General features: G+C 46.4%; 1 protein-coding gene across 4 annotated transcripts; it reads right to left on the reverse strand.

Annotated features, from left to right (window-relative positions):
• Window positions 1-14,717: 14,717 nt before the first annotated feature.
• kcnk3b (potassium channel, subfamily K, member 3b) lies at window positions 14,718-23,051 on the reverse strand. Of its 4 annotated transcripts, none has more exons than XM_052495816.1 (4): window positions 22,505-23,051; window positions 15,854-18,793; window positions 15,326-15,820; window positions 14,718-15,292 (listed from the first exon to the last, which is right to left on the reverse strand). In XM_052495816.1, the coding sequence occupies exons 1-2, from the start codon at window positions 22,782-22,784 to the stop codon at window positions 17,859-17,861; spliced, it is 1,215 nt and encodes a 404-aa protein (XP_052351776.1). In that variant the 5' UTR covers window positions 22,785-23,051; the 3' UTR covers window positions 14,718-15,292; window positions 15,326-15,820; window positions 15,854-17,858. The 4 variants fall into 4 exon arrangements, with proteins under 4 accessions (XP_052351776.1, XP_052351774.1, XP_052351773.1 ...); XM_052495814.1 differs by lacking the exon at window positions 22,505-23,051 and having other exon boundaries at window positions 15,854-15,919; window positions 16,448-17,850; XM_052495813.1 differs by lacking the exon at window positions 22,505-23,051 and having other exon boundaries at window positions 14,718-15,820; window positions 15,854-15,919; window positions 16,448-17,850.
• Between the last annotated feature and the right edge of the window lie 3,932 nt (window positions 23,052-26,983).

Below are 26,983 nucleotides of genomic sequence, written 5' to 3' on the forward strand. Positions count from 1 at the left end.
TTCTATGATGACGTCATATAAACAGGACGAGTTCCTGGGTCCTGAATTTATGAATGGATTATTGAAGGTGCTGAAGGTGGAAGACTATCAGGTTGTTATCGTAACATTATTTGCAGGCCAATTTGTACACAATAATTCTACATATACACAGTGGTGTAAAGTACTTAAGTAAAAAAATACTTTGAAGTCAAATCCAATATTTTTTTATTTGTCACATGCAGATGTTAATGCGAGTGTAGCGAAATGCTTGTGTTTCTAGTTCCGAAAATGCAGTGATAACCAACGAGTAATCTAACCTAACAATTCCACAACGAGGACCTTATACACACACACAAGTGTAAAGGGATAAAGAATATGTACATAAAGATATATGAATGAGTGATGGTACAGAACGGCATAGGCAAGATGCAGTAGATGGTATCGAGTACAGTATATACATATGAGATGGGTAATGTAGGGTATGTAAACAAAGTGGCATAGTTTAAAGTGGCTAGTGATACATGTATTACATAAAGATGCAGTAGATGATATAGAGTACAGTATATACATATGAGATGAGTAATGTAGGGTATGTAAACATTATATTAAGTGGCATTGTTTAAAGTGGCTAGTGCTACATTCTTTTACATACATTTCCATTATTAAAGTGGCTGGAGTTGAGTCAGTGTGTTGGCAGCAGCCACTCAATGTTAGTGGTGGCTGTTTAACAGTCTGATGGCCTTGAGATAGAAGCTGTTTTTCAGTCTCTCGGTCCCAGCTTTGATGCACCTGTACTGACCTCGCCTTCTGGATGATAGCGGGGTGAACAGGCAGTGGCTCGGGTGGTTGATGTCCTTGATGATCTTTATGGCCTTCCTGTAACATCGGGTGGTGAGGTGTCCTGGAGGGCAGGTAGTTTGCCCCCGGTGATGCGTTGTGCAGACCTCACTACCCTCTGGAGAGCCTTACGGTTGTGGCGGAGCTCCGTACCAGGCGGTGATACAGCCCGACAGGATGCTCTCTTGTGCATCTGTAGAAGTTTGTGAGTGTTTTTGGTGACCAGCCGAATTTCTTCAGCCTCCTGAGGTTGCGTCTGCCCTTCTTGCACGCTGATCAGTGTGAGTGGACCAATTCAGTGTGTCTGTGAACAGAGAACTTAACTTTCCACCTTCTCCACTACTGTCCCTCTGATATGGGGGTGTTCCCTCTGCTGTTTCCTGAAGTCCACGATCATCTCCTTTGTTTTGTTGATGTTCTGTGAGGTTATTTTCCTGACACCACAGAGGGCCCTCCCTCCTCCCTGTAGGCCTCTGATCTCGTTGGTAATCAAGCATACCACTGTAGTGTCGTCCAAACTTGATGATTGAGTTGGAGGCGTGCGTGGCCAAAGCCGTGGGTGAACAGGGAGTACAGGAGAGGGCTCAGAATGCACCCATGTCGGGCCCCAGTGTTGAGGATCGGGTGGAGATGGTTGCCTACCCTCACCACCTGGACCTATTTCCCGGTAAGCCCTGGAGTGGGTCTAGGGTGTCAGGTAGGGTGGAGGTGATATGGTCTCACTAAACAGAGAACATCCCTGGTCCTCCCTACTGCCTCTGATCTGGAGGACTCACTAAACAGAGAACATCCCTGGTCCTCCCTATTGCCTCTGATCTGGAGGACTCAATAAACAGAGAACATCCCTGGTCCTCCCTACTGCCTCTGATCTGGAGGACTCACTAAACAGAGAACATCCCTGGTCCTCCCTACTGCCTCTGATCTGGAGGACTCACTAAACAGAGAACATCCCTGGTCCTCCCTACTGCCTCTGATCTGGAGGACTCACTAAACAGAGAACATCCCTGGTCCTCCCTACTGCCTCTGATCTGGAGGACTCACTAAACAGAGAACATCCCTGGTCCTCCCTACTGCCTCTGATCTGGAGGACTCACTAAACAGAGAACATCCCTGGTCCTCCCTACTGCCTCTGATCTGGAGGACTCACTAAACAGAGAACATCCCTGGTCCTCCCTACTGCCTCTGATCTGGAGGACTCACTAAACAGAGAACATCCCTGGTCCTCCCTATTGCCTCTGATCTGGAGGACTCAATAAACAGACAACATCCCTGGTCCTCCCTACTGCCTCTGATCTGGAGGACTCACTAAACAGAGAACATCCCTGGTCCTCCCTACTGCCTCTGATCTGGAGGACTCACTAAACAGAGAACATCCCTGGTCCTCCCTACTGCCTCTGATCTGGAGGACTCACTAAACAGAGAACATCCCTGGTCCTCCCTACTGCCTCTGATCTGGAGGACTCACTAAACAGAGAACATCCCTGGTCCTCCCTACTGCCTCTGATCTGGAGGACTCACTAAACAGAGAACATCCCTGGTCCTCCCTACTGCCTCTGATCTGGAGGACTCACTAAACAGAGAACATCCCTGGTCATCCCTACTGCCTCTGATCTGGAGGACTCACTAAACAGAGAACATCCCTGGTCATCCCTACTGCCTCTGATCTGGAGGACTCACTAAACAGAGAACATCCCTGGTCCTCCCTACTGCCTCTGATCTGGAGGACTCACTAAACAGAGAACATCCCTGGTCATCCCTACTGCCTCTGATCTGGAGGACTCACTAAACAGAGAACATCCCTGGTCCTCCCTACTGCCTCTGATCTGGAGGACTCACTAAACAGAGAACATCCCTGGTCCTCCCTACTGCCTCTGATCTGGAGGACTCACTAAACAGAGAACATCCCTGGTCATCCCTACTGCCTCTGATCTGGAGGACTCACTAAACAGAGAACATCCCTGGTCATCCCTACTGCCTCTGATCTGGAGGACTCACTAAACAGAGAACATCCCTGGTCCTCCCTACTGCCTCTGATCTGGAGGACTCACTAAACAGAGAACATCCCTGGTCCTCCCTACTGCCTCTGATCTGGAGGACTCACTAAACAGAGAACATCCCTGGTCCTCCCTACTGCCTCTGATCTGGAGGACTCACTAAACAGAGAACATCCCTGGTCCTCCCTACTGCCTCTGATCTGGAGGACTCACTAAACAGAGAACATCCCTGGTCCTCCCTATTGCCTCTGATCTGGAGGACTCAATAAACAGAGAACATCCCTGGTCCTCCCTACTGCCTCTGATCTGGAGGACTCACTAAACAGAGAACATCCCTGGTCCTCCCTACTGCCTCTGATCTGGAGGACTCACTAAACAGAGAACATCCCTGGTCCTCCCTACTGCCTCTGATCTGGAGGACTCACTAAACAGAGAACATCCCTGGTCCTCCCTACTGCCTCTGATCTGGAGGACTCACTAAACAGAGAACATCCCTGGTCCTCCCTACTGCCTCTGATCTGGAGGACTCACTAAACAGAGAACATCCCTGGTCCTCCCTACTGCCTCTGATCTGGAGGACTCACTAAACAGAGAACATCCCTGGTCCTCCCTACTGCCTCTGATCTGGAGGACTCACTAAACAGAGAACATCCCTGGTCCTCCCTACTGCCTCTGATCTGGAGGACTCACTAAACAGAGAACATCCCTGGTCCTCCCTACTGCCTCTGATCTGGAGGACTCACTAAACAGAGAACATCCCTGGTCCTCCCTACTGCCTCTGATCTGGAGGACTCACTAAACAGAGAACATCCCTGGTCCTCCCTACTGCCTCTGATCTGGAGGACTCACTAAACAGAGAACATCCCTGGTCCTCCCTACTGTCTCTGATCTGGAGGACTCACTAAACAGAGAACATCCCTGGTCATCCCTACTGCCTCTGATCTGGAGGACTCACTAAACAGAGAACATCCCTGGTCCTCCCTACTGTCTCTGATCTGGAGGACTCACTAAACAGAGAACATCCCTGGTCATCCCTACTGCCTCTGATCTGGAGGACTCACTAAACAGAGAACATCCCTGGTCATCCCTACTGCCTCTGATCTGGAGGACTCACTAAACAGAGAACATCCCTGGTCCTCCCTACTGCCTCTGATCTGGAGGACTCACTAAACAGAGAACATCCCTGGTCCTCCCTACTGCCTCTGATCTGGAGGACTCACTAAACAGAGAACATCCCTGGTCATCCCTACTGCCTCTGATCTGGAGGACTCACTAAACAGAGAACATCCCTGGTCCTCCCTACTGCCTCTGATCTGGAGGACTCACTAAACAGAGAACATCCCTGGTCATCCCTACTGCCTCTGATCTGGAGGACTCACTAAACAGAGAACATCCCTGGTCCTCCCTACTGCCTCTGATCTGGAGGACTCACTAAACAGAGAACATCCCTGGTCATCCCTACTGCCTCTGATCTGGAGGACTCACTAAACAGAGAACAGCCCTGGTCATCCCTACTGCCTCTGATCTGGAGGACTCACTAAACAGAGAACATCCCTGGTCCTCCCTACTGCCTCTGATCTGGAGGACTCACTAAACAGAGAACATCCCTGGTCATCCCTACTGCCTCTGATCTGGAGGACTCACTAAACAGAGAACATCCCTGGTCATCCCTACTGCCTCTGATCTGGAGGACTCACTAAACAGAGAACATCCCTGGTCATCCCTACTGCCTCTGATCTGGAGGACTCACTAAACAGAGAACATCCCTGGTCATCCCTACTGCCTCTGATCTGGAGGACTCACTAAACAGAGAACATCCCTGGTCATCCCTACTGCCTCTGATCTGGAGGACTCACTAAACAGAGAACAGCCCTGGTCATCCCTACTGCCTCTGATCTGGAGGACTCACTAAACAGAGAACATCCCTGGTCATCCCTACTGCCTCTGATCTGGAGGACTCACTAAACAGAGAACAACCCTGGTCATCCCTACTGCCTCTGATCTGGAGGACTCACTAAACAGAGAACATCCCTGGTCATCCCTACTGCCTCTGATCTGGAGGACTCACTAAACAGAGAACATCCCTGGTCATCCCTACTGCCTCTGATCTGGAGGACTCACTAAACAGAGAACATCCCTGGTCATCCCTACTGCCTCTGATCTGGAGGACTCACTAAACAGAGAACAGCCCTGGTCATCCCTACTGCCTCTGATCTGGAGGCCTCACTAAACAGAGAACAGCCCTGGTCATCCCTACCGCCTCTGATCTGGAGGACTCACTAAACAGAGAACATCCCTGGTCATCCCTACTGCCTCTGATCTGGAGGACTCACTAAACAGAGAACAGCCCTGGTCATCCCTACTGCCTCTGATCTGGAGGACTCACTAAACAGAGAACAGCCCTGGTCATCCCTACTGCCTCTGATCTGGAGGACTCACTAAACAGAGAACATCCCTGGTCATCCCTACTGCCTCTGATCTGGAGGACTCACTAAACAGAGAACAGCCCTGGTCATCCCTACTGCCTCTGATCTGGAGGACTCACTAAACAGAGAACAGCCCTGGTCATCCCTACTGCCTCTGATCTGGAGGACTCACTAAACAGAGAACATCCCTGGTCATCCCTACTGCCTCTGATCTGGAGGACTCACTAAACAGAGAACATCCCTGGTCATCCCTACTGCCTCTGATCTGGAGGACTCACTAAACAGAGAACATCCCTGGTCATCCCTACTGCCTCTGATCTGGAGGACTCACTAAACAGAGAACAGCCCTGGTCATCCCTACTGCCTCTGATCTGGAGGACTCACTAAACAGAGAACATCCCTGGTCATCCCTACTGCCTCTGATCTGGAGGACTCACTAAACAGAGAACATCCCTGGTCATCCCTACTGTCTCTGATCTGGAGGACTCACTAAACAGAGAGCAGCCCTGGTCATCCCTACTGCCTCTGATCTGGAGGACTCACTAAACAGAGAACATTGCTGGTCATCCCTACTGTCTCTGATCTGGAGGACTCACTAAACAGAGAACATCCCTGGTCATCCCTACTGCCTCTGATCTGGAGGACTCACTAAACAGAGAACATCCCTGGTCATCCTTACTGCCTCTGATCTGGAGGACTCACTAAACAGAGAACATCCCTGGTCATCCCTACTGCCTCTGATCTGGAGGACTCACTAAACAGAGAACATCCCTGGTCATCCCTACTGCCTCTGATCTGGTGGACTCACTAAACAGAGAACATCCCTGGTCATCCCCTGCCTCTGATCTGGAGGACTCACTAAACAGACATGATTTGTTTGTAAATTGTGTCTGAGTGTGCCTCTGGCTTTACGTAAATAAAAACATTTGAAATTATGTGTACTTTCACTTTTGATACTTAAGTATATTTAAAACCAAATACTTTTACTCAAGTTAGTATTTTACCGGGCGACTTTCACTTTTACTTGAGTCATTCTATATTATTATTATATATATGTATATATTATTATATTATTATTGTTATCTTTACTTTTACTCAAGTATGACAATTGGTATGCATTGTATTTATACTCTTTAATTAATACAAGTAGCGAAGAAAATACCTAATATGGTCAAGGCAGTGATGAGTAGAAGACTTCCTGTGATGATGTCATCTCTGACCCTCCCAGGAAAACTATTCCTGTCTTTGACATGAATACCAAAGCCTGTGGCCAAGCAGAAAACAGCAGATGCTCTCTTCATAGGGAGGCAATACGGGGATTTGTTAAATGGATCCTCCTTCTGTTGCTGTTTTGTGCGGGAGTGCTTCCCAAGCTACTTTTGGACCAGAGAATGGGCACCCTATGCCCTATATAGTACACTACTTTTTGACCAGAGAATGGGCACCCTATGCCCTACATAGTACACTACTTTTTGACCAGAGAATGGGCACCCTATGCCCTATATAGTACACTACCTTTGGACCAGAGAATGGGCACCCTATGCCCTACATAGTACACTACTTTTGGACCAGAGAATGAGCACCCTATGCCCTATATAGTACACTACTTTTGGACCAGAGAATGGGCACCCTATTCCCTATATAGTACACTACTTTTTGACCAGAGAATGGGCACCCTATGCCCTACATAGTACACTACTTTTTGACCAGAGAATGGGCACCCTATGCCCTACATAGTACACTACTTTTTGACCAGAGAATGGGCACCCTATGCCCTATATAGTACACTACTTTTGGACCAGAGAATGGGCACCCTATGCCCTATATAGTACACTACTTTTGGACCAGAGAATGGGCACCCTATGCCCTACATAGTACACTACTTTTTGACCAGAGAATGGGCACCCTATGCCCTATATAGTACACTACTTTTTGACCAGAGCCCTATTGAAGCCCTATGGAAGCCTAAATAAGTGCACTATATAGGGAATAGGGTGCCATTTGGAACTGCACGATTGGTTTAATGGCTAAAGGCAGAGTGTAAGGCACACAGCCAGCTCTCTCTATTTGGCTTGATGTTAAAAATGGCACGCAAACCTCATGACCAGCCAAAACCTAAACTGCTCACTACTGTACTGTACGCCTACTATAAGTAATCACAGTAGCCTGGGTACCAGGTAACACTACAAGCAAATAATTGTTTGTTGAAAATAAAAAGTGACAAAAAATAATTTGTTGGCTACCTCTGATTGTACCCATGTACTGTACCTCTGATTGTACCCATGTACTGGAACTCTGATTGTACCCATGTACTGTAACTCTGATTGTACCCATGTACTGTAACTCTGATTGTACCCATGTACTGTAACTCTGATTGTACCCATGTACTGTAACTCTGATTGTATCCATGTACTGTAACTCTGATTGTACCCATGTACTGTACCTCTGATTGTATCCATGTACTGTACCTCTGATTGTACCCATGTACTGTAACTCTGATTGTATCTATGTACTGTAACTCTGATTGTACCCATGTACTGTACCTCTGATTGTACCCATGTACTGTAACTCTGATCGTACCCATGTACTGTAACTCTGATTGTATCCATGTACTGTAACTCTGATTGTATCCATGTACTGTACCTCTGATTGTACCCATGTACTGTAACTCTGATTGTATCTATGTACTGTAACTCTGATTGTATCCATGTACTGGAACTCTGATTGTACCCATGTACTGTAACTCTGATTGTATCCATGTACTGTAACTCTGATTGTACCCATGTACTGTAACTCTGATTGTACCCATGTACTGTAACTCTGATTGTACCCATGTACTGTAACTCTGATTGTACCCATGTACTGGAACTCTGATTGTATCTATGTACTGTACCTCTGATTGTACCCATGTACTGTAACTCTGATTGTACCCATGTACTGTACCTCTGATTGTATCCATGTACTGGAACTCTGATTGTACCCATGTACTGTAACTCTGATTGTACCCATGTACTGTACCTCTGATTGTACCCATGTACTGTACCTCTGATTGTACCCATGTACTGGAACTACTACAAAATACTTGACATGATGTTTTCTTGGTTTTAAAACTGTATTTTTACGTCCAGTTCAATTTGCATTGCTAACATCAGTATTCAAGTAGCTACCAGCTAGTGGTGTCACCAGTCTGACCACTCTGGGACCTGCCACCAGTCTGACCACTCTGGGACCTGCCACCAGTCTGACCACTCTGGGACCTGTGGTGCCACCAGTCTGACCACTCTGGGACCTGTGGTGCCACCAGTCTGACCACTCTGGGACCTATGGTGTCACCAGTCTGACCACTCTGGGACCTATGGTGCCACCAGTCTGACCACTCTGGGACCTGCCACCAGTCTGACCACTCTGGGACCTATGGTGTCACCAGTCTGACCACTCTGGGACCTATGGTGTCACCAGTCTGACCACTCTGGGACCTGCCACCAGTCTGACCACTCTGGGACCTGCCACCAGTCTGACCACTCTGGGACCTATGGTGTCACCAGTCTGACCACTCTTGGACCTGCCACCAGTCTGACCACTCTGGGACCTATGGTGTCACCAGTCTGACCACTCTGGGACCTATGGTGCCACCAGTCTGACCACTCTGGGACCTGCCACCAGTCTGACCACTCTGGGACCTGCCACCAGTCTGACCACTCTGGGACCTATGGTGCCACCAGTCTGACCACTCTGGGACCTATGGTGTCACCAGTCTGACCACCTGGGACATATGGTGCCACCAGTCTGACCACCCTGGGACATATGGTGTCACCAGTCTGACCACTCTGGGACCTATGGTGCCACCAGTCTGACCACTCTGGGACCTATGGTGCCACCAGTCTGACCACTCTGGGACCGGTGCCACCAGTCTGACCACTCTGGGACCTATGGTGTCACCAGTCTGACCACTCTGGGACCTGCCACCAGTCTGACCACTCTGGGACCTGCCACCAGTCTGACCACTCTGGGACCTGTGGTGCCACCAGTCTGACCACTCTGGGACCTGTGGTGCCACCAGTCTGACCACTCTGGGACCTGCCACCAGTCTGACCACTCTGGGACCTATGGTGTCACCAGTCTGACCACTCTGGGACCTATGGTGTCACCAGTCTGACCTCTCTGGGACCTATGGTGCCACCAGTCTGACCACTCTGGGACCTATGGTGCCACCAGTCTGACCACTCTGGGACCTATGGTGTCACCAGTCTGACCACTCTGGGACCTATGGTGTCACCAGTCTGACCACTCTGGGACCTATGGTGCCACCAGTCTGACCACTCTGGGACCTATGGTGCCACCAGTCTGACCACTCTGGGACCTGTGGTGCCACCAGTCTGACCACTCTGGGACCTATGGTGCCACCAGTCTGACCACTCTGGGACCTATGGTGCCACCAGTCTGACCACTCTGGGACCTGTGGTGCCACCAGTCTGACCACTCTGGGACCTGTGGTGCCACCAGTCTGACCACTCTGGGACCTGTGGTGCCACCAGTCTGACCACTCTGGGACCTACGGTGCCACCAGTCTGACCACTCTGGGACCTGTGGTGCCACCAGTCTGACCACTCTGGGACCTATAGTGTCACCAGTCTGACCACTCTGGGACATATAGTGTCACCAGTCTGACCACTCTGGGACCTATAGTGTCACCAGTCTGACCACTCTGGGACCTATAGTGTCACCAGTCTGACCACTCTGGGACCTATAGTGTCACCAGTCTGACCACTCTGGGACCTATAGTGTCACCAGTCTGACCACTCTGGGACCTATAGTGTCACCAGTCTGACCACTCTGGGACCTATAGTGTCACCAGTCTGACCACTCTGGGACCTGTGGTGCCACCAGTCTGACTGCTCTGGGACCTGTGGTGCCACCAGTCTGACCACTCTGGGACCTATGGTGCCACCAGTCTGACCACTCTGGGACCTAGATTCTCTGGTCTGATGAAACCAAGATTGAACTTTTTGGCCTGAATGCAAAGTGTCACGTCTGGAGGAAACCTGGCACGATCCCTACGGTGAAGCATGGTGGTGGCAACATAATACTGTGGGGATGTTTTTCTGCGGCAGGTTCTGGGAGACTATTAAGCATCAAGCGAAAGATGAACTGAGCAAAGTACAGAGAGATCCTTGATGGAAACTTGCTCCAGAGCACTCAGGACCTTAGACTCGGGCAGAAGTTCACCTTCCAGCAGGACAATGACTCTAAGCACACAGCCAAGACAACGCAGGAGTGGCTTCGTGACAAGTCTCTGAATGTCCTTGAGTGGCCCAACCAGAGCCTGGACTTGAACCCGATCAAACATCTCTGGAGAGACCTGTACATAGCTGTGCAGCAACGCTCCCCATCCAACCTGACAGAACTTGAGAGGATCTGCAGAGAAGAATGGGAGAAACTCCCCAAATACAGTTGTGCCAAGCTTGTAGCGTCATACCCAAGAAGACTGGAGGCTGTAATCTCTGCAAAAGGTGCTTTAACAAAGTGCTGAGTAAAGGTGCTGAATACTTATGTAAATGTGATATTTCCAGGGTGTTTTTTAAAATATAAATTTGCTAAAAAGTCTAAAAACCTTTTTTCTTTGTCATTATGGGGCATTGTGATGTCATTATGGGGTATTGTGATGTCATTATGGGGTATTGTGTGTAGATTGACGAGGGGAAAATCAATTTAATCCATTTTAGAATGTGGCTGTAACGCAACAAAATGTGGAAATAGTCAAAGGGTCTGAATACTTTCCGAATGCTCTATCTACTCTTACAATCAGCAACATAAAAAAAAGACTGTCCTAATATGGTCAAGGCCGTGATGAGTAGAAGACTTCCTGTGATGATGTAATATCATCTCTGACCTTCCCAGGGAAACTATTTCTGTCAGCAGAAAACAGCAGATGCTCTCTTCATAGGGAGGCAAAACGGGGATTTGTTGAATGGGTCATCCTTCTGATGCTGTTTTGGTCAAGGGTGCTTCCAAAATGGCACCCTATGCCCTATGTAGTGCACTACTTTTGACCAGAGCCCGATGGAAGCCTAAACTGGTCACTACTATGCTGTATATGCCTGCTATGGTAATCTGGTTCACAGCCACCTCTGCCCACAATAGCCTGGGTACCAGGTAAGATTAAAAGCGACAAGGAAATTTAAAAGTAAATGTGTGGAATAATGTGACCAAGGCAAAAAAAAAGCATTTGTTGGCTACTCTGATTGTACCCATGTACTGTAACTCTGATCGTACCCATGTACTGTAACTCTGATTGTATCCATGTAATGTAACTCTGATTGTACCCATGTAATGTAACTCTGATTGTACCCATGTAATGTAACTCTGATTGTACCCATGTAATGTAACTCTGATTGTACCCATGTACTGTAACTCTGATTGTACCCATGTACTGGAACTCTGATTGTACCCATGTACTGTAACTCTGATCGTACCCATGTACTGTAACTAGTACACAAGACGTAACATTTCCTTTACATTACGAGTTCAGAAAAAGCTCTATTTAATCTCTTCGTACCGTTTAAAGCACATAACATACCAGACAGAATACCACAACTCATAAACTGTATATCCAATGTTGTTTTACTTCAGATTAGGATTCCAAAATCTTCCAAACTAAGATTTCTGGGAAACCTGGATTTTTTTGGGGGTGGGGGGAGGGGGTTACTGGAACGTTTCAGCGTTAGTCGTGATGCATTGGCACAGGTTGGGTATGATGACACCTCAGAAAAGGGTCTGTTGGATAGCTAGAAGAGCAGAGTAGGACCTGGGCCTGGCGTCAGTGGTCCTGTGGTGAAACCACCTGTCCTGGTGTAGGACTTGTCACATGCCTTGTTTCGTCATAATGCTGTTGTTTCTGGTGCATTTCAGACCTGGTTTGTACTAATCTCTTGTCGATATAGATTATATATACATACATATATATATATACATATATATATATATACATTATATATACATATAGATTATATATACATACATATATATATACATATATATATACATTATATATACATATAGATTATATATACATACATATATATATATACATATATATATATATACATTATATATAAATATAGATTATATATACATACATATATATATATATACATATATATATATACATTATATATACATATAGATTATATATACATACATATATATATATATATATACATATATATATATACATTATATATACATATAGATTATATATATATACATTATATATACATATAGATTATATATACATACATATATATATATACATATATATATATACATTATATATACATATAGATTATATAGTTTGCTGGATATTTGTTGGGTTCTGTGTTGTCAAGATTAGGCACAAATCAAGTCAAATATGGTTAAATAAGAAGAATACCAAGTTAAATATGGTCGTACTTGGTGAATGACCATTGAGAGCGACTTAAAGTTTAAGAAAAAATATGCACAATAAAAGTAATAGCTGGAGAGTTTAAAATAAACATTTTTTTATTTTTAATTTAAATTGATTAGACGATCAGAAATAAATGATTGCCTTAGCCACAGTGATAGCCATTCATAGTGACGGAGCAGAATTATACAGAAAATGTACACTACACGAGTGCAACGTCATTAACAATAGATTCAATTCATTAACATTTCTGCGCTACAACAGAGTAAACATACAGTACGTAGAAGTGTTTATTGACACCAGTGGGTCGCTACCAGCTTCGCTTCTTCCACTTGTCCACCGTCTCTTTCCTCGGACCAGAGGTGCTTGTCAACGTACCAACGTGCGGTAAGCGAAGCGTCACCAACGCTGCTATCGAATCGGATCCTTGGCTATAGGACTACCGGTTGGTACGTTGACAAGCACCTCTGGTCCGAGGAAAGAGACGGTGGACAAGTGGAAGAAGCGAAGCTGGTAAGCGACCCACTGGTGTCAACGTTGGTGACGTTTTTAAGCTAGCTGTGGAGTGAGCTTCCGTTACTACAGCCGACAGTCTGTTTCCGTCTGTGCAAGAGGACCAGTGGTGGAAAGTACTTCAGTAGGAAAACATACTTTAAAGTACTACTTATGTCTTTTTTTTGGTAGTGTCTGTATTTTTTACTTTACTATTTCTGGCGATTTTTACTTCACTACATTGCTAATGAGAATAATGTAAACTTTCCCCTGGCACTCAAAAGTACTAGCAGGACAGGAAAATGGTCCAATTCACATACTTATCAAGAGAACATCCCTGGTCCTCCCTACTGCCTCTGATCTGGCGGACTCACTAAACACAAATGCTTCATTTGTAAATGATGTCTGAGTGTTGGAGTGTTCCCCTGGCTATCTGTAATGATGTCTGAGTGTTGGTGTTCCCCTGGCTATCTGTAATGATGTCTGAGTGTTCCCCTGGCTATCTGTAAATGATGTCTGAGTGTTGGAGTGTTCCCCTGGCTATCTGTAAATGATGTCTGAGTGTTGGAGTGTTCCCCTGGCTATCTGTAATGATGTCTGAGTGTTGGAGTGTTCCCCTGGCTATCTGTAAATGATGTCTGAGTGGGCCCCTGGCTATCTGTAAATGATGTCGGAGTGTTGGAGTGTTCCCCTTGCTATCTGTAAATGATGTCGGAGAGTTGGAGTGGGCCCCTGGCTATCTGTAATGATGTCTGAGTGTCGGAGTGGGCCCCTGGCTATCTGTAAATGATGTCTGAGAGTTGGAGTGTTCCCCTGGCTATCTGTAAATAATGTCTGAGAGTTGGAGTGTTCCCCTGGCTATCTGTAATGATGTCTGAGTGTTGGAGTGTTCCCCTGGCTATCTGTAATGATGTCTGAGTGTTGGAGTGTTCCCCTGGCTATCTGTAAATGATGTCTGAGTGGGCCCCTGGCTATCTGTAAATGATGTCGGAGTGTTGGAGTGTTCCCCTTGCTATCTGTAAATGATGTCGGAGAGTTGGAGTGGGCCCCTGGCTATCTGTAATGATGTCTGAGTGTCGGAGTGTTCCCCTGGCTATCTGTAAATGATGTCTGAGTGTTGGAGTGTGCCCCTGGCTATCTGTAATGATGTCTGAGTGTTGGAGTGTGCCCCTGGCTATCTGTAAATGATGTCTGAGAGTTGGAGTGTTCCCCTGGCTATCTGTAAATAATGTCTGAGAGTTGGAGTGTTCCCCTGGCTATCTGTAATGATGTCTGCATGTCGGAGTGGGCCCCTGGCTATCTGTAATGATGTCTGAGTGTCGGAGTGGGCCCCTGGCTATCTGTAATGATGTCTGAGTGTTGGAGTGTTCCCCTGGCTATCTGTAATGATGTCTGAGTGGAGTGTTCCCCTGGCTATCTGTAATGATGTCTGAGTGTCGGAGTGGGCCCCTGGCTATCCAACCCCCCCCCCAAAAAAATGTGTGTTGTCTGGTTTGCTTAATATAAGGAATTTGAAATGGTTAACACTTTTCCATTTACTTTTGATACTTAAGTATATTTAAAACCAAATACTTTTGGGCTTTAGTCTAATGTAGTATTTTACTGGGTGACTTTTACTTGAGTCATTTTCTATTAAGATATCTTTACTTTTCCTCAAGTATAACAATGTAGTACTTTTCCACCACTGAAAAGGACTGCAGTGATTTTACCTAAACAGCCTGAGATTACAAGATGGCTGGTCTTTAATCATAACATAGCACCTCTTCTCCAGTCTTTACAGTGAGAGCAGAAACCTCTTCTCCAGTCTTTACAGTGAGAGCAGAAACCTCTTCTCCAGTCTTTACAGTGAGAGCAGACACTTCTTCTCCAGTCTTTACAGTGAGAGCAGAAACCTCTTCTCCAGTCTTTACAGTGAGAGCAGAAACCTCTTCTCCAGTCTTTACAGTGAGAGCAGAAACCTCTTCTCCAGTCTTTACAGTGAGAGCAGACACTTCTTCTCCAGTCTTTACAGTGAGAGCAGACACTTCTTCTCCAGTCTTTACAGTGAGAGCAGACACTTCTTCTCCAGTCTTTACAGTGAGAGCAGAAACCTCTTCTCCAGTCTTTACAGTGAGAGCAGACACCTCTTCTCTAGTCTTTACAGTGAGAGCAGAAACCTCTTCTCCAGTCTTTACAGTGAGAGCAGACACTTCTTCTCCAGTCTTTACAGTGAGAGCAGACACTTCTTCTCCAGTCTTTACAGTGAGAGCAGACACTTCTTCTCCAGTCTTTACAGTGAGAGCAGACACCTCTTCTCCAGTCTTTACAGTGAGAGCAGACACTTCTTCTCCAGTCTTTACAGTGAGAGCAGACACCTCTTCTCCAGTCTTTACAGTGAGAGCAGAAACCTCTTCTCCAGTCTTTACAGTGAGAGCAGACACTTCTTCTCCAGTCTTTACAGTGAGAGCAGACACCTCTTCTCCAGTTTTTACAGTGAGAGCAGACACCTCTTCTCCAGTCTTTACAGTGAGAGCAGACACTTCTTCTCCAGTCTTTACAGTGAGAGCAGACACTTCTTCTCCAGTCTTTACAGTGAGAGCAGACACTTCTTCTCCAATCTTTACAGTGAGAGCAGACACTTCTTCTCCAGTCTTTACAGTGAGAGCAGACACCTGTTCTCCAGTCTTTACAGTGAGAGCAGACACTTCTTCTCCAATCTTTACAGTGAGAGCAGACACTTCTTCTCCAGTCTTTACAGTGAGAGCAGACACCTCTTCTCCAGTCTTTACAGTGAGAGCAGACACTTCTTCTCCAGTCTTTACAGTGAGAGCAGACACTTCTTCTCCAGTCTTTACAGTGAGAGCAGACACTTCTTCTCCAATCTTTACAGTGAGAGCAGACACTTCTTCTCCAGTCTTTACAGTGAGAGCAGACACTTATTCTCCAATCTTTACAGTGAGAGCAGACACTTCTTCTCCAGTCTTTACAGTGAGAGCAGAAACCTCTTCTCCAGTCTTTATAGTGAGAGCAGACACTTCTTCTCCAGTCTTTACAGTGAGAGCAGACACTTCTTCTCCAATCTTTACAGTGAGAGCAGACACTTCTTCTCCAATCTTTACAGTGAGAGCAGACACTTCTTCTCCAGTCTTTACAGTGAGAGCAGACACTTCTTCTCCAATCTTTACAGTGAGAGCAGACACTTCTTCTCCAGTCTTTACAGTGAGAGCAGAAACCTCTTCTCCAGTCTTTATAGTGAGAGCAGACACTTCTTCTCCAGTCTTTACAGTGAGAGCAGACACTTCTTCTCCAATCTTTACAGTGAGAGCAGACACTTCTTCTCCAGTCTTTACAGTGAGAGCAGACACCTCTTCTCCAGTCTTTACAGTGAGAGCAGACACCTCTTCTCCAGTCTTTACAGTGAGAGCAGACACCTCTTCTCCAGTCTTTACAGTGAGAGCTGACACCTCTTCTCCAGTCTTTACAGTGAGAGCAGACACCTCTTCTCTCATCTTTACAGTGAGAGCAGACACCTCTTCTCCAGTCTTTACAATGAGAGCAGACATTTTTTACCAAGTGTATATGATCTCTGCAGGAACTGAACCGACAACTTTGGTGTGTCTACTACCACGCTCTTGCCAACAGAGCCACACAAGGACCATGATCTTGTAAAATATAACAGAATGAGTCCAGCATTAAAAGCCAGTGTCAGTTTATGCCAAGCTGAACATAAGTGCAGGACTAGGCTATTGATCACAGTGTCTATGGAGATGAACTACAGTAGCCTACTACTGGGACATTCATTAGGGCACACTGTAGCAATACGTTTTGCATGGGAAAACAAGCATTTCTTATTGTCCCAGTCCAGGTGGTCTGTCCCAGTCCAGGTGGTCTATCCCAGTCCAGGCGGTCTATCCCAGTTTCAGGTAGTCTATCCCAGTTTTAGGTAGTCTATCCCAGTTTCAGGTAGTCTATCCCAGTTTCAGGTGGTCTATCCCAGTTTAGGTAGTCTATCCCAGTTTCAGGTAGTCTATCCCAGTTTCAGGTAGTCTATCCCAGTTTCAGGTAGTCTATCCCAGTTTCAGGCTGATTTCCTCTGTTTGGTGCGTAAAGGAATCTGACCTGATCACTGAGTCTCGACCAGGGATCTTCAAATCCCAGCCTGATGGTCCAGAGTACCGCCTGATCACTGAGTCTCGACCAGGGATCTTCAAATCCCAGCCTGATGGTCCAGAGTACCGCCTGATCACTGAGTCTCGACCAGGGATCTTCAAATCCCAGCCTGGTGGTCCAGAGTACCGCCTGATCACTGAGTCTCGACCAGGGATCTTCAAATCCCAGCCTGGTGGTCCAGAGTACCGCCTGATCACTGAGTCTCGACCAGGGATCTTCAAATCCCAGCCTGGTGGAGTCACCCACCTGGTGTCCCAGGTCTAAATGATTCCCTGATTAGAGGGGAATCACCCACCTGGTGTCCCTGGTCTAAATGATTCCCTGATTAGAGGGGAATCACCCACCTGGTGTCCCTGGTCTCAATGATTCCCTGATTAGAGGGGAATCACCCACCTGGTGTCCCAGGTCTAAATGATTCCCTGATTAGAGGGGAATCACCCACCTGGTGTCCCAGGTCTAAATGATTCCCTGATTAGAGGGGAAGAATTCAAATCAGCAGTGGAACTGGTTTTGATGTCCCAGATTTGAAATTGGTCTGATCTAGACCGAGCTGCGTCTCTTGGCAAAGGCCCTGAATGGGGTGAGGAAGTTTAAGCCAGAGGCTATGGAACTGATGCACTGGTTAGGGCTGCAGACACACCCTGTATCACCTGGCTCACAGTAGTGAGAGGACATCATGTCCCAGTGAGGGGAGAGCATGGTACAGTTCTCTACGTATTGGTCAGAGAAGCCCAGGTCCCGGTTTATAATCATCGGGATGGATCCCTGGCCCTGCAGATTCTCCCTGCTGCGGTACCACAGACACGAACACACTGTCTGGAAGCCCAGCACCTTGTTGTACACATCCTTCGGGCCTCGCTTGGTGCCGCCGGTAGTAGTGGCTAGGGGAGTGGAGGAGGAAGTGGAGGCCGAGACAGAAACAGCAGACAGACCGCCGTCGGCGTTCTTCTCACCCCTCGCGGAGAGGAGGGCTTTCTGCTCGGCGTCGCGCCGCTCGTCCTCTGTGTTCATCATCAGGAACCTCAACACAACCAGGTTGAGGAAGGCGCCGATCACGGTGAGTCCCGTCAAGATGTATACGAAGCAGAAGGCCACGTAGCGCGGGTCGTTCTGCAAGGCGTGGTCCTTCTGCAGCGCCACGTAGTCCCCGAAGCCGATGGTGGTCAGGGTGATGAAGCAGTAGTAGTAGGCGTGGAAGAAGCTCCAGCCCTCGTAGTGGGAGAAGGCTGCCGCCCCGACACACAGCGTTGACATGCAGGAGAAGAAGCCGACGGTCACCATGTTGGCCATGGACACCTCGGTGTGGTGCAGGCCCAGACACTGCTTGACCCGATGGAAAAGGAAACGGACCAGTGTGTTGATGCGTTCTCCCATGCTCTGGAACATGATAAGGGTCAGGGGGATCCCCAGGAGGGCGTAGAACATGCAGAACACCTTCCCTGAGTCCGTGCTGGGTGCAGCATGGCCGTAGGGGAGAGGAGAGGAGAGGAGGGAGAGGAGGGGAGAGGAGGGGAGGGGAGGGGAGGGGAGGGGAGAGGAGGGGAGGGGAGGGGAGAGGAGAGGGAGAGGAGAGGAGAGGAGAGGAGGGGAGGGGAGGGGAGGCGATCAATGAGGGGAGAGGAGAGGGAGAGGAGAGGAGGGAGAGAGGAGAGGAGAGGAGGGGAGGGGAGGGGAGGGGAGGGGAGGGGAGGGGAGGGAGAGAGGAGAGGAGAGGAGAGGAGAGGAGAGGAGAGGAGAGGGAGAGAGAGGAGAGGAGAGGAGAGGAGAGGAGAGGAGAGGAGAGGAGAGGAGAGGAGAGATCAATCAATGTCCTCATTCTGATTATAAATAGTGGTGGAACATAAAAAGTCATAATGATAGTGGCTTACAGTTGGCTAGCGTCATAAATGGCACCCTATTCCCTATATAGTGCACTACTATTGACCAGAGCCCTATTCCCTATATAGTACACTACTTTAGACCAGGGCCCTATTCCCAATATAGTGCACTACTGTTGACCAGAGCCCTATTCCCGATATAGTGCACTACTGTTGACCAGGGCCCTATTCCCTATATAGTGCACTACTGTTGACCAGGGCCCTATTCCCTATATAGTACACTACTGTTGACCAGGGCCCTATTCCCTATATAGTACACTACTGTTGACCAGGGCCCTATTCCCTATATAGTGCACTACTATTGACCAGAGCCCTATTCCCTATATAGTGCACTACTGTTGACCCGGCTCTGGTAGTAGTGTACTATATAGGGAATAGCGTGCCATTTATGACGCTACCCAACTGTAAGCCACTCCACTGTGCCTTGTAGTGTTCCACCACTAGTTATAATCTGAATGAGGGTACTGCTGCCGGCATGAAGAATTCTGCACACACACTAATCTCCAAATGTGTGTGGTAGAAAAAAGCGGCTCTACATTTTCTCATCTTTACCAAATAGAAACCCCTGAGGAGACGTTAGCGTAGCTTACCTATTGTAGTTATCACAGTGATAGAAACCCCCTGAGGAGACGTTAGCGTAGCTTACCTATTGTAGTTATCACAGTGATAGAAACCCCCTGAGGAGACGTTAGCGTAGCTTACCTATTGTAGTTATCACAGTGATAGAAACCCCTGAGGAGACGTTAGCGTAGCTTACCTATAGTAGTTATCACAGTGATAGAAACCCCTGAGGAGACGTTAGCATAGCTTACCTACTGTAGTTATCACAGTGATAGAAACCCCTGAGGAGACGTTAGCGTAGCTTACCTATTGTAGTTATCACAGTGATAGAAACCCCCTGAGGAGACGTTAGCGTAGCTTACCTATTGTAGTTATCACAGTGATAGAAACCCCCTGAGGAGACGTTAGCGTAGCTTACCTATTGTAGTTATCACAGTGATAGAAACCCCCGAGGAGACGTTAGCGTAGCTTACCTATTGTAGTTATCACAGTGATAGAAACCCCCTGAGGAGACGTTAGCGTAGCTTACCTATTGTAGTTATCACAGTGATAGAAACCCCCGAGGAGACGTTAGCGTAGCTTACCTATTGTAGTTATCACAGTGATAGAAACCCCCGAGGAGACGTTAGCGTAGCTTACCTACTGTAGTTATCACAGTGATAGAAACCCCCTGAGGAGACGTTAGCGTAGCTTACCTATTGTAGTTATCACAGTGATAGAAACCCCCGAGGAGACGTTAGCGTAGCTTACCTATTGTAGTTATCACAGTGATAGAAACCCCCGAGGAGACGTTAGCGTAGCTTACCTATTGTAGTTATCACAGTGATAGAAACCCCCGAGGAGACGTTAGCGTAGCTTACCTATTGTAGTTATCACAGTGATAGAAACCCCTGAGGAGACGTTAGCGTAGCTTACCTACTGTAGTTATCACAGTGATAGAAACCCCCTGAGGAGACGTTAGCGTAGCTTACCTACTGTAGTTATCACAGTGATAGAAACCCCCGAGGAGACGTTAGCGTAGCTTACCTATTGTAGTTATCACAGTGATAGAACCCCGAGGAGACGTTAGCGTAGCTTACCTATTGTAGTTATCACAGTGATAGAAACCCCTGAGGAGACGCTAGCGTACCTTACCTATTGTAGTGAATCACAGTGATAGAAACCCCTGAGGAGATGTTAGCATAGCTTACCTATTGTAGTTATCACAGTGATAGAAACCCTGAGGAGACGTTAGCATAGCTTACCTATTGTAGTTATCACAGTGATAGTTACCCCCGAGGAGACGTTAGCGTAGCTTACCTATTGTAGTTATCACAGTGATAGAAACCCCGAGGAGACGTTAGTGTAGCTTACCTATTGTAGTTATCACAGTGATAGAAACCCCCTGAGGAGACGTTAGCGTAGCTTACCTATTGTAGTTATCACAGTGATAGAAACCCCCGAGGAGACGTTAGCGTAGCTTACCTATTGTAGTTATCACAGTGATAGAAACCCCCTGAGGAGACGTTAGCGTAGCTTACCTACTGTAGTTATCACAGTGATAGAAACCCCCTGAGGAGACGATAGCGTAGCTTACCTACTGTAGTTATCACAGTGATAGAAACCCCCTGAGGAGACGATAGCGTAGCTTACGCTATTGTAGTTATCACAGTGATAGAAACCCCCTGAGGAGACGTTAGTGTAGCTTACCTATTGTAGTTATCACAGTGATAGAAACCCCTGAGGAGACGTTAGCATAGCTTACCTATTGTAGTTATCACAGTGATAGAAACCCCCTGAGGAGACGTTAGCGTAGCTTACCTATTGTAGTTATCACAGTGATAGAAACCCCCTGAGGAGACGTTAGCGTAGCTTACCTATTGTAGTTATCACAGTGATAGAAACCCCTGAGGAGACGTTAGCGTAGCTTACCTACTGTAGTTATCACAGTGATAGAAACCCCTGAGGAGACGTTAGCGTAGCTTACCTATTGTAGTTATCACAGTGATAGAAACCCCGAGGAGACGTTAGCGTAGCTTACCTATTGTAGTTATCACAGTGATAGAAACCCCTGAGGAGACGTTAGCGTAGCTTACCTATTGTAGTTATCACAGTGATAGAAACCCCCTGAGGAGACGATAGCGTAGCTTACCTATTGTAGTTATCACAGTGATAGAAACCCCCCTGAGGAGACGATAGCGTAGCTTACCTATTGTAGTTATCACAGTGATAGAAACCCCCGAGGAGACGTTAGCGTAGCTTACCTATTGTAGTTATCACAGTGATAGAAACCCCTGAGGAGACGTTAGCGTAGCTTACCTATTGTAGTTATCACAGTGATAGAAACCCCCTGAGGAGACGTTAGCGTAGCTTACCTACTGTAGTTATCACAGTGATAGAAACCCCCGAGGAGACGTTAGCGTAGCTTACCTATTGTAGTTATCACAGTGATAGAAACCCCCCTGAGGAGACGATAGCGTAGCTTACCTATTGTAGTTATCACAGTGATAGAAACCCCCCTGAGGAGACGATAGCGTAGCTTACCTATTGTAGTTATCACAGTGATAGAAACCCCCGAGGAGACGTTAGCGTAGCTTACCTATTGTAGTTATCACAGTGATAGAAACCCCTGAGGAGACGTTAGCGTAGCTTACCTATTGTAGTTATCACAGTGATAGAAACCCCCTGAGGAGACGTTAGCGTAGCTTACCTATTGTAGTTATCACAGTGATAGAAACCCCCCGAGGAGACGTTAGCGTAGCTTACCTATTGTAGTTATCACAGTGATAGCGAAGTAAAAAGATCCGGCGAACTTCCACTGCACTCCGGCTTTGTGCGGTTTCAGTTGCAGCATCACGACTTCGAGCTCGTCAAAGTTCACTTTGGTCAAGTTGTATTTTCGTATTAACTCCCACTTCCTCTCGTCCAGCTTTCTCTTTTGGCTTCTCTCTTGTTTCGACTCCAGAGTGTCAAAGACGGCTGCCCCGACCAGCAGGTAGGTGAAGATGCTCATGATGAGAACGAGGGTGCGTACGTTCTGTTTCTCCATCACGATTTGGAGAGTTTAGTTTCCTTGGAGACGGACTGGCTCTCGTTTTATTAAAACATCTACTGGGTTTTTTTAACTTCCTCCTTCAACGGACTCTGTGGAAAACGTAGAAAACCTTCACGATCCTTTTCAGGGCACCACTCCCACGGCGGAGTGGGATGTCTGTTCTTTCGGCAGCATCCCCACGGCTCAGTGGGATGTCTTTCCCTATTTGGTCATCTTGTCAGGAGCATATGGATCTAGCTCTGTTCCAGGGTGTTACTAGGAGCATATCTATGTAGCTCTGGTCCAGGGTGTTACTAGGAGCATGTGGATGTAGCTCTGGTCTAGGGTGTTACTAGGAGCATATATGTAGCTCTGGTCCAGGGTGTTACTAGGCTCATATCTATGTAGCTCTGGTCCAGGGTGTTACTAGGAGCATATGTATGTAGCTCTGGTCCAGGGTGTTACTAGGAGCATATGTGTAGCTCTGGTCCAGGGTGTTACTAGGAGCATATGTGTAGCTCTGGTCCAGGGTGTTACTAGGCTCATATCTATGTAGCTCTGGTCCAGGGTGTTACTAGGAGCATATCGATGTAGCTCTGGTCCAGGGTGTTAATAGGAGCATGTGGATGTAGCTCTGGTCTAGGGTGTTACTAGGAGCATATATGTAGCTCTGGTCCAGGGTGTTACTAGGCTCACATCTATGTAGCTCTGGTCCATGGTGTTACTAGGAGCATATCTATGTAGCTCTGGTCCAGGGTGTTACTAGGCTCACATCTATGTAGCTCTGGTCCAGGGTGTTACTAGGAGCATATGGATCTAGCTCTGGTCCAGAGCGGATGTGAATGTATGCCTCAATGTGGACAGCAGCTATAACATGAACTCAACAGCACTCTGTCTTTCATCTGAACGGGACCAGGAATATTCTCTATATAATCTGTTTCCTACTGAACGGGACCAGGAATATTCTCTATATAATCTGTTTCCTACTGAACGGGACCAGGAATATTCTCTATGTAATCTGTTTTCTACTGAACGGGACCAGGAATATTCTCTATATAATCTGTTTCCTACTGAACGGGACCAGGAATATTCTCTATATAATCTGTTTCCTACTGAACGGGACCAGGAATATTCTCTATATAATCTGTTTCCTACTGAACGGGACCAGGAATATTCTCTATATAATCTGTTTTCTACTGAAGGGGACCAGGAATATTCTCTATATAATCTGTTTCCTACTGAACGGGACCAGGAATATGTTCTCTATATAATCTGTTTCCTACTGAACGGGACCAGGAATATTCTCTATATAATCTCTTTCCTACTGAACGGGACCAGGAATATTCTCTATATAATCTGTTTCCTACTGAACGGGACCAGGAATATTCTCTATATAATCTGTTTCCTACTGAACGGGACCAGGAATATTCTCTATATAATCTGTTTCCTACTGAACGGGACCAGGAATATTCTCTATATAATCTGTTTCCTACTGAACGGGACCAGGAATATTCTCTATATAATCTGTTTCCTACTGAACGGGACCAGGAATATTCTCTATGTAATCTGTTTCCTACTGAACGGGACCAGGAATATTCTCTATATAATCTGTTTCCTACTGAACGGGACCAGGAATATTCTCTATGTAATCTGTTTTCTACTGAAGGGGACCAGGAATATTCTCTATATAATCTGTTTCCTACTGAACGGGACCAGGAATATTCTCTATGTAATCTGTTTCCTACTGAACGGGACCAGGAATATTCTCTATATAATCTGTTTCCTACTGAACGGGACCAGGAATATTCTCTATATAATCTGTTTCCTACTGAACGGGACCAGGAATATTCTCTATATAATCTGTTTCCTACTGAACGGGACCAGGAATATTCTCTATATAATCTGTTTCCTACTGAACGGGACCAGGAATATTCTCTATATAATCTGTTTCCTACTGAACGGGACCAGGAATATTCTCTATATAATCTGTTTCCTACTGAACGTGACCAGGAATATGTTCTCTATATAATCTGTTTCCTACTGAACGGGACCAGGAATATTCTCTATATAATCTGTTTCCTACTGAACGGGACCAGGAATATTCTCTATATAATCTGTTTCCTACTGAACGGGACCAGGAATATTCTCTATATAATCTGTTTCCTACTGAACGGGACCAGGAATATTCTCTATATAATCTGTTTCCTACTGAACGGGACCAGGAATATTCTCTATATAATCTGTTTCCTACTGAACGGGACCAGGAATATTCTCTATATAATCTGTTTCCTACTGAACGGGACCAGGAATATTCTCTATATAATCTGTTTCCTACTGAACGGGACCAGGAATATGTTCTCTATATAATCTGTTTCCTACTGAACGGGACCAGGAATATGTTCTCTATAATCTGTTTCCTACTGAACGGGACCAGGAATATGTTCTCTATAATCTGTTTCCTACTGAACGGGACCAGGAATATGTTCTCTATAATCTGGGCCATTGTTTTTTGTAGTCACACTTTACAATGTCTCCCTAGCCGATTTAATATGACATGGTAGTTAACACACAGCAAATAGGCTACAACATGGTCAGTATCCTACAGTTGTTATACCTGTTTGTGGGATGCACAATTGCAAGCATTATGAAAAGTTTGGGGTCACTTAGAAAAATGTCCTTGTTTTTTTAAAGAAAAGCACATTTTTTGTCCATTAAAATAGCATCAAATTGATCAGAAATGGCAGCTTCATTAAATAGTACCCCGCAAAACACCAGTCTCAACGTCAACAGTGAAGAGGCGACTCTGGGATGCTGGCCTTCTAGGCAGAGGTCCTCTGTCCAGTCTCAACGTCAACAGTGAAGAGGCGACTCCGGGATGCTGGCCTTCTAGGCAGAGTTCCTCTGTCCAGTCTCAACGTCAACAGTGAAGAGGCGACTCTGGGATGCTGGCCTTCTAGGCAGAGTTCCTCTGTCCAGTGTCTGTGTTCTTTTGCCTGTCTTAATCTTTTCTTTTTATTGGCCAGTCTGAGACATGGCTTTTCTTTGCAACTCTCAATAAAACATGTTGTCCAGTTCATTAATAGGCTCTACCTCAATAACAAACAGGTTGTTTAGTTCATTAATAGGCTCTCCCTCAATAACAAACAGGTTGTTTAGTTCATTAATAGGCTCTACCTCAATAACAAACAGGTTGTTTAGTTCATTAATAGGCTCTACCTCAATAACAAACAGGTTGTTTAGTTCATTAATAGGCTCTACCTCAATAACAAACAGGTTGTTTAGTTCATTAATAGGCTCTCCCTCAATAACAAAACATGAAGAAATCAAACAAACTTGATTGATGTTTTTTAATTGAACAGTGTGAGGCCAAGATAATGGTCGTCTCCCGAGCACATGACATGCCATGGCATAAGAGATATCTCAAATAATCATCAGTACAATCTTTATAGTCAATTGGTTCTCTTCAATGTACAGCTGCAACCCAGGCAAAATGCTGTTGTTGTTTAATGTATGAAATTAAATAAATACATCTACCGTCCCATATTCCCTATGTAGTGATCGGGTTCTGGTGAATGTAGGGCACTATAAAGGGGATAAACTATAAAGGGGATATGTAGGGCACTATAAAGGGGATAGGTGGGCCCTGGTGAATGAACAGGGCACTATACAGGGGATAGGGTGGGCCCTGGTGAATGTAGGGCACTATAAAGGGATATGTAAATAATATAAAGGGGGCACTATAAAGGGGATAGGGTGGGCCCTGGTGAATGTAGGCACTATAAAGGAAAATGCTGGGCCCTGTGAATGTAGGGCACTTAGGGGATCGGGTGGGCCCTGGTGAATGTAAGGCACTAAAGGGGATAGGGTGGGCCCTGGTGAATGTAGGGCACTATACAGGGGATAGGGTGGGCCCTGGTGAATGTAGGGCACTATAAAGGGGATAGGGTGGGCCCTGGTGAATGTAGGGCACTATAAAGGGGATTGGGTGGGCCCTGGTGAATGTAGGGCACTATAGAGGGGATCGGGTGGGCCCTGGTGAATGTAAGGCACTATAAAGGGGATTGGGTGGGCCCTGTGAATGTAGGGCACTATAAAGGGGATAGGGTGGGCCCTGGTGAATGTAGGGCACTATAGAGGGGATCGGGTGGGCCCTGGTGAATGTAAGGCACTATAAAGGGGATAGGGTGGGCCCTGGTGAATGTAGGGCACTATAA

This window comes from Oncorhynchus keta, chromosome 35 (genome assembly GCF_023373465.1).
Source record: "Oncorhynchus keta strain PuntledgeMale-10-30-2019 chromosome 35, Oket_V2, whole genome shotgun sequence".
NCBI classification, from domain to species: domain Eukaryota; kingdom Metazoa; phylum Chordata; class Actinopteri; order Salmoniformes; family Salmonidae; genus Oncorhynchus; species Oncorhynchus keta.

Coding starts and splice junctions, on each gene's coding strand:
- kcnk3b (XM_052495813.1), bottom strand. CDS start 16,711: ATGTCTGCTCTCATTGTAAAGACTGGAGAAGAGGTGTCTGCTCTCACT. Junction 15,920..16,447: donor CTGTAAAGATTGGAGAAGAA/GTGTCTGCTCTC, acceptor ACTGGAGAAGAG/GTGTCTGCTCTCACTGTAAA. Junction 15,821..15,853: donor CTGTAAAGATTGGAGAAGAA/GTGTCTGCTCTC, acceptor ACTGGAGAACAG/GTGTCTGCTCTCACTGTAAA.